This window comes from Cinclus cinclus, chromosome 27 (genome assembly GCF_963662255.1).
Source record: "Cinclus cinclus chromosome 27, bCinCin1.1, whole genome shotgun sequence".
NCBI lineage: Eukaryota > Metazoa > Chordata > Aves > Passeriformes > Cinclidae > Cinclus > Cinclus cinclus.
Window position 1 is genome coordinate 3,162,222 of NC_085072.1, and position 8,227 is coordinate 3,170,448.

At 60.8% G+C, this 8,227-nt stretch overlaps 1 protein-coding gene across 1 annotated transcript; it reads right to left on the reverse strand.

Moving 5' to 3' along the window:
* SOX13 (SRY-box transcription factor 13) lies at positions 1-7,589 on the reverse strand. Its single transcript, XM_062509631.1, has 13 exons — positions 7,385-7,589; positions 6,819-6,944; positions 6,015-6,101; positions 5,445-5,617; positions 4,188-4,256; positions 3,964-4,078; positions 3,796-3,878; positions 3,108-3,267; positions 2,443-2,552; positions 2,242-2,338; positions 2,017-2,160; positions 926-1,142; positions 1-274 (listed from the first exon to the last, which is right to left on the reverse strand). Exons 1-13 carry the CDS (start codon positions 7,587-7,589, stop codon positions 1-3), a joined length of 1,860 nt encoding a protein of 619 aa, XP_062365615.1.
* Between the last annotated feature and the right edge of the window lie 638 nt (positions 7,590-8,227).

An 8,227-nucleotide genomic window follows, 5' to 3' on the forward strand; every position in this document is an offset into this window, starting at 1 on the left:
TCAGTCTGTCAGCACCACCAGCTCGCCGTCACTCTTGTCTTCGCCCTCCGAGTCCTCGTCCTCGCTGTAGCGGTACATGTCCCCCTCGGCCACCGAGTGCCCGTCGTCACCGGCGTCCCCGTCCTTGAGGCTGCGGGTGTTGACGATGACGGGCATGGTGGGGTCCACGCTGCGGGGCAGGTAATGCTCCAGGAGGGGAGGGGGCAGCTGGACGCCCACCGGCCGTGGGTACAGCACGTCCGAGGAGCTGGGGGGCACCTGGCTGCCCTGCGGCCTGTGGGACACGGCGGGTGGACAATGAGGGGTCAGGGGTTTCCCTCGGTCACCCAGGGGGACATTCTGGGGGGGTAGGTGGGCACCAGCCCCATAAACATCATGTGGGCACCAGCCCCATAAATATCAGGTGGGTTCCAACCCCGTGGGCACCAGGTGAGGACCTGCCCCATTGACGACAGGTGGGCACCAACCCCACGGGCACGAGGTCAGCACCCACCCCATTGGAGCAGATGAGCACAAACCCCATGAGAACCAGGTGAGCACTTGCCCCAGTAAAGCCAGGTGAGCACAAACCCCATGGGCATCAAGTGAACATCCATGTCACTAGGTGAACACCCACCAATGTTACCTGGTCACCGTGGGCACAAACCCCGTGGCAACCAGGTGAGGCCACAGTCATGTCACCAGGTGAACACCCATGGGGACCAGGTGGGCACAAACCCCATGTCACCAGGTGAACACCCCCCAGTGTCACCAGGTGAACATTCATGGGGACCAGGTGAACCCTCCACCCATGTCACCAGGCGAGCACACGCGTCACGAGATGAACACCCGCCCACATCGCCAGGTGAGCCCCACCCCAGCACCACCCCTCAGATCCTGGGGACACATGGGGTGTCCCTCATTAATTAATTAATTAATTAATTACCCTATCAAGTATCCCTGCCTGGCGTCCTGGCGCCGGTTCCTCATCAGTGCCTTGTACTCGCCCACGCGCAGCCGCTTGCCCTCCACGATGCAGGTGCGCTTGGGCCGGGGTTTGTATTTGTAATCCGGGTATTTCTCCAGGTGCTGCCGGCTCAGCCGCGCCTGCTCCTCATAGTACGGCTGCTTCTCCTGGTTGGACATGGATTTCCAACGGGATCCTGCGTGGGGAAGGAGCAGAGAGTCCTCACACCCTGCCTGAGCGAGGTGATAAACCCATCCTGAGATTAATTGGTGCTGGTGGTTGATTAATGTATGAGTGCTGTTAATTAATGTCATTCCTTGTGAGGATAGCACTTGGATTTACACATGTGCTGGTGGGAGCCACGTGCTGCACCTGGTTCTACCAGAATATTGGGAACAGCTGTCCTGACTTCCCCTGGGCACCTCCAGGGATTCACCCCCTCATTCCCTGACCGTCCCCTGGGCACCTCCAGGGATTCACCCCCTCATTCCCTGACCGTCCCCAGGCACCTCCAGGGATTCACCCCCTCATTCCCTGACCGTCCCCTGGGCACCTCCAGGGATTCACCCCCTCATTCCCTGACCGTCCCCGGGCACCTCCAGGGATTCACCCCCTCATTCCCTGACTGTCCCCAGGCACCTCCAGGGATTCACCCCCTCATTCCCTGACCGTCCCCTGGGCACCTCCAGGGATTCACCCCCTCATTCCCTGACCGTCCCCAGGCACCTCCAGGGATTCACCCCCTCATTCCCTGACCGTCCCCTGGGCACCTCCAGGGATTCACCCCCTCATTCCCTGACCGTCCCTGGGCACTTCCTGGGATTCATCCCCTCAATTCCCTCATCTTCCCTAAACACCTCCAAGGATTCATCCCCCCAGGTCCCTCCATGGTGATTCAGAGGGGCCCTGCCCTACAATTTTGTTCCCATCCCTCAGAGGGATGGAGAGGGAATCCCCAGTCCCAGGATTTCTTTCCCATCCTTCCTTGAGGATGCAGTGGAGAACCCTGCCCCAAGATCTCATTCCCATCCCTCCAGGGGATGCAGAGGGATCCAGCCCCGGGATCTCACCCAGGATTTTGCTGATGCTGGAGTTGTGCATGTCCGGGAACGCCTGCAGGATCTTCCTGCGCTCATCCTTGGCCCACACCATGAAGGCGTTCATGGGACGTTTGATGTGGTTGTTGTTCCGGGACTCTGGGAAGTGCCGGGAGCCTGGGAAGGACACCCGGGGTGAGCAGGAGCGGGAGCAGGGAGTGAACCCGGGCTCTCCGCGGCGCTCCCGGCCGTGCTCACCGTCCACCTCACAGCTCAGCAGAGCCTCGTCCAGCCGGTGCCCGGGGGTCTCCTCCATCCGCTCCTTCACCGGGGAGGAATCGATCCCGACAGGCTCCTGCAGGACAGCGGGGTCAGGAGCCAGCCCCCAGCCAGGGGACGGCTGTGGCTGGTGACACTGGGGTGGCACAGGGGACGATGACCACACAGAGTGACCCTCACCTTGCGATAGGGGCTGCTCAGGGACCCCTCCATGGTGGCACCGTGGCCGTGCAGGAGCTGCCGCGCGTCGTGGATGGCTTTGGTGATGGCATCGCCCTCTCCCAGGAACCCTGGAAGGACACGAGGACCCTCAGTGCCAGTGGTCACCTCGCTGACCCCATGGGGACCATCAGTGCCAGTGGTCACCTCGCTGACCCCATGGGGACCATCAGTGCCAGTGGTCACCTCGCTGACCCCATGGGGACCATCAGTGCCAGTGGTCACCCCACTGACCCCATGGGCACCATCAGTGCCAGTGGTCACCTCGCTGACCCCATGGGCACCATCAGTGCCAGTGGTCACCCCACTGACCCCATGGGCACCATCAGTGCCAGTGGTCACCTCGCTGACCCCATGGGCACCATCAGTGCCAGTGGTCACCTCGCTGACCCCTCAGAGCACCATCAGTGCCAGTGGTCACCTCGCTGACCCCATGGGCACCATCAGTGCCAGTGGTCACCTCGCTGAACCCTTGGGCCACCCCACTGACCCCTCGCAGCACTGACCACCACAGCTGTGCGCTGAGGGGTGGCACAGCCCAGGGTGTCCACCCAGGTCACCCCTGGGAGCAGCAGGGATGTATGTCCCTTGTCCCCCAAAAATGCGAAGGGCACTTGGGCACCCACCCAGGGGGAGGTTGGATGGGCTGGTCTGCAGATCCCTGGTGGCCCCGTGGCTCGGTGTGAGAGACTGGCAGCCACTCATCTTCAAACTGGGCGAACTGGAGGCACTGGGGAGCTCGGAACCTTTGGGTTTGGCTGTCAGGTTCAGCGGCTGCGAGGTCTCCTGAGGAGGAGCAGGGGTGGAGGGTGAGGAGCTGTCCCCAGAGCCCCAGCCCAGGGTATGGAGGAGATTTTGGGGCTGTACCAGCGTTTGGAGGGATGTTTGGGGCTGTACTGGGAGCTGAAGGGATTTTTGGGGCTGCACCAGAAGCTGAAGGGGTTTCTGGGGCTGTACCAGAAGCTGAAGGTGTTTTTGGGGCTGTAGCAGGGTTTGTAGGGATTTTTGGGGCTGTAGCAGGGTTTGTCGGGATTTTTGGGACTGTACCGGGAGCTGAAGGGGTTTTGGGGCTGTACCAGGGTTTGTAGGGGTTTTTGGGGCTGTACCAGGAGCTGAAGGGGTTTTGGGGCTGTACCAAGGTTTGTAGGGATTTTTGGGGCTGTAGCAGGGTTTGTCGGGATTTTTGGGACTGTACCGGGAGCTGAAGGGGTTTTGGGGCTGTACCAGGATTTGTAGGGATTTTTGGGACTGTACTGGGAGCTGAAGGGGTTTTGGGGCTGTAGCAGGGTTTGTAGGGATTTTTGGGGGCTGTACCTGCATCTGGAGGTGGCCCGGGCCCGCAGGTCTCTTCAGCGTGGGAGGAGGGGGGCTGTGCAGGAGCTGCACCGGGTAATCCACTGCGGGGAGCAGAGGGACAGCATTTGGGGACAACAGGGACACGGCTGAGGGGGACAGGGACGGTGCCAGGGGCACCCAGCTCACCTGGTTTGCAGGGGATGGGCTGGATGGGCAGAGCCAGCTGGGACTCGGGGGTGACCGGGAGGGGCTGGTGGCCAGGGGTGAAGGCAGGGATCATCACGTAGGGCATGTTGACCTGCTGGAGGGGACAGGGACACCAGATCAACGCCTGGGAGGGGACAGCAGGACACGGGGAGGTCGCCCAGAGTGATGAGGGGGACAGGGGAGGTGTGCCCTGCTTCTTTTACCTGGATCTGCTGCTGCAGGAGGTTGATCTTGTGCTGCTGCTGGATGAGTTGCTGCTGCTGCTTGGCAATCTGGGGAGGGGACAGGGGAGGTTGGTGACATCAAGGGCAGAGCTGGGCTGGCCTCCAGCCTGGCAGGAACTGGCCAGCACCACAAAAAAAAATTAAAAATAGAAAGGGGGGGGGGGGGGGGGGCTGCAGGGGGTCCCCAGGGCCACCTCAAGGGACACAAGAGCTAGGATGGACCTGTCACCCCCACCCCAGGTGTGACAGCAGTGTCACCCCTGCCTTTGGGAGAGGAAAAATCAGTGTTCAAGCAGCAGGTGAGCACAGGCAGGAGGCACCTGGGGTGGTTCGCTTGTGTTAAGGAGCTCAATCCCCATCTCCATCCGCCCTCGGTCCTCTGAGCTGGGAGGGCACAGGAGGAGTTTAGGGGGCTCAGGGGTGATGAAGAGAGGAGTTTGGGGGGTTCAGGAGGAGTCTGGGGGGCTCAGGGCTGATGCAGAGCTGAAGTTTCAGGGTTCAGGATGGAGGAGCTGGGGGGCTCTGCATGGACGGAGGAGTTGGGGGGATTTGGGCTGATTATTGAGGAACTGGGGGGCTCAGAATGACTGGGGGGGCTCAGGAGGAGCTGTGGGGCTCATGACGAGCTGGGGGGTTCAGGAGGAGCTGTGGGGGTTCAGGAGGAGCTGTGGGGTTCAGGAGGAGCTGGGGGGGTTCAGGAGGAGCTGGGGGGTTCAGGAGGAGCTGTGGGGTTTAGGAGGAGCTGGGGGGTTCAGGAGGAGCTGGGGGGGTTCAGGAGGAGCTGTGGGGTTCAGGAGGAGCTGGGGGGTTCAGGAGGAGCTGTGGGGTTTAGGAGGAGCTGGGGGGTTCAGGAGGAGCTGTGGGGTTTAGGAGGAGCTGTGGGGTTCAGGAGGAGCTGGGGGGTTCAGGAGGAGCTGGGGGGGTTCAGGAGGAGCTGTGGGGTTTAGGAGGAGCTGTGGGGTTCAGGAGGAGCTGGGGGGTTCAGGAGGAGCTGGGGGGGTTCAGGAGGAGCTGTGGGGGTTCAGGAGGAGCTGTGGGGTTCAGGAGGAGCTGGGGGGTTCAGGAGGAGCTGTGGGGTTCAGGAGGAGCTGTGGAGCTCAGGAGGAGCTCGGGGGCTCAGGGATGATTATGAAGGAGCTTTGGGATGGGAACAGACAATAAGACCCCAGATCCACCTCCCTGCCGCTCCTGACCCTGCGATCCCAAAGGGATCCCAAAGGGATGGACAGTCCCCACCTGCTCCTGCTGCTGCCGTGCCAGCTCCATCTGCTGCTGCTGCTTCTCAAAGAGCATGGTGGCCATGTTCTTCTGCTCCGAGTGCGCCGTCAGCAGCTGGTCCCGCAGCGTGGACAGCTGGTTGATCATCACCAGCAGCTGCAGCTCCTTCTCTGCCAGGCTCTCCTGGGTTCCTGGGGAAAAAAAAAAATAAAAACCCACTGGGTGAAGGTTGGGAGGGGGGAGTGAGTCTGGAGCACAAGGTGGGATGGAGGTGGGTTTATTTGAGGAGTGTAGTTCTCATTTCTTTTGACCAGGGAGAGAGATCAAAGTCTTTGGGGTGGGAAATGTGAGGCAGAGAAGTCCTACAGCCACCACTAGGTGACCAGGGAATGTCAAATTTGGGAGGGATGGAAAGATCCTCACATGCTGAACCCCGCCATGCAGTCAGAGATGTTCACCCCCACCCAAAAAAAAAAAAAATCAATTTAAAAAGGGACAAATCCCTATTAAAAGTGGACATGTCCCCTCCTGCTTTGGTGGGTGCTCGCAGCTGGGACAGAGGGGGAGGTTGGTGGAGGTGGATCCCACCTTTCACTTCCTTGGAGTCAGCCGTGTTCCTGCCCAACAGCCGCTCCTTCCAGTCACTGGACAGCAGCTTCTCGATGGTTGGCATCACTGGGGACAGAGACAGGGACAGGGACAGGGACAGAGGACAACCACGTGAGCACATCCCATGGCTCAGCCTATCCCGCATCTCTGGGAAAATCCTGAGGGATTTGGGTTAGGGAAGGGATCCCAAGAGGCCCCTTGGGAACTGGCCACCAGAATGGCTCCTCCAGGAGTCCCCGGCACAGGATGGACACTGGGATGGCTCCTCCAGTGGTCCCTGGCACAGGATGGACACTGGGATGGCTCCTCCAGGAGTCCCCGGCACAGGATGGACACTGGGATGGCTCCTCCAGGAGTCCCTGGCACAGGATGGACACTGGGATGGATCCTCCAGTGGTCCCTGGCACAGGATGGACACTGGGATGGCTCCTCCAGGAGTCCCTGGCACAGGATGGACACTGGGATGGATCCTCCAGTGGTCCCTGGCACAGGATGGACACTGGGATGGCTCCTCCAGGAGTCCCTGGCACAGGATGGACACTGGGATGGCTCCTCCAGGAGTCCCCAGCACAGCACTGGCCAAAGCCCTGCCAGGACAAGGGGCTGGCCCCGGGAATCCCACCAATCCCAGATCCCACCCAAACCCCTGCGGTGTCAATCCCATCCCAGTGCCATCGGATGGGCACGACAGGAATGACAGTGAGGTTTATAGGGAATGGGCTGGAACGCCTCAAGAGGACCCCAAGCATTCCATGGGGTTTGTCCCCAATAAACTTTTCCCACCTTCCTTCAGGTTCCTGTTGAAGTCCAGCTTCTCCTGGCCACCACCAGCCGGCTCGAAGGCGGAGCGCTGGGGCTCGGGAATGTCCCCGGTGGGAGAGCGGGATTCCTGTGGGACACAGAATGTCACTGGGCGCTGCTGCCACCACCAGGGACGCCCCCAGGATGGGAGATCCTGATCTGCTGGGATGCTGAGAGATGACTCCAACAGGGTGAATCCCATCTAGAGAGCACCGTGCTGGAAATATTGGAATTTTCTCTCCTTTATCCAGCCTTTCCCCTCTGAGGGCAGAGCAGGGAGCTGTCAGGGAGAGGGAAAACCCAAGGACAAAAGGGAGACTGAAGGCATGGGGAACATCTGGAGGGACCTGTGGGGGGTTCCACGCCAAAGCTGAAGCCCTCAAAGCCCAGGGATTATCCAAAAGGAGCCAAAAACCCTTGGGAGAGCCTCAGATTTCAGTTTTAATTCCTTGGGATGAGGAAAAACCATGCGGGGGAGCAGCCACCGCCTCTTCCCTGGGATGGGAGGGTCTGGAGCAGGGATGGGGACAGCCCCACGTTTGTCACACCCACCTGTGGCAGGGCCTGGGGGTCGGTTCCATCCCTGGGTGGTGGCCCCGGGGGTTCATGGGGTCGGGGCTCGGTGCTGGGGGCAGCCCCCGGGGGGATTTCGGGGCCGCTCTCCTTCTTCTCCTCGGTCTTGATGGTGCAGTTCACCATGGTGCCCGCTCCATCCAGCTCCGGGGGTGGGGACACGGGGCTCCTCATGGACATCCTGAGGACAGCAGGGACGTCACTATGGTCACAGGGCACCCTCTCCCAGCCTGGCCGCACTCTGGGGTGCCCCACTGTGCAAGGACAACATCCCTGGGTTTGCCATGAGCAAAGCTGAGCTCTCGTTCCCGGTTTTCCAGGTTTTTGGGGCTCAGTCCTCAGGGAAATCTTGGAATGGAGGAATAAATTCCTAAAGGCGATGTAGAGATTGGGACTGAGGGACAACCTGAGGGACCTTCATGCCACCTCCAGCGAGCCCAGGCTCAGGGTGACAGGGACCTGTGCCAGCCCTCCAGGGGTGCCCAGGTCCCCCTCAGTGCTCCAGGAACGTGCCCAGAAAGCCACTGGAGCAGCCACAGGTTTCCCGCTCTGATGGGAAGTGGAAATCCTGGCTCTGCCCAACAATGGCTGGGGCTGTCCACCAGAACAGTTCTTCCAGTAGTCCCCAGCACAGAATGGACACTGGGATGGCTCCTCCAGGAATCCCTGGCACAGGATGGACACTGGGATGGATCCTCCAGTGGTCCCTGGCACAGGATGGACACTGGGATGGCTCCTCCAGGAGTCCCTGGCACAGGATGGACACTGGGATGGATCCTCCAGGAGTCCCTGGCACAGGATGGACACTGGGATGGCTC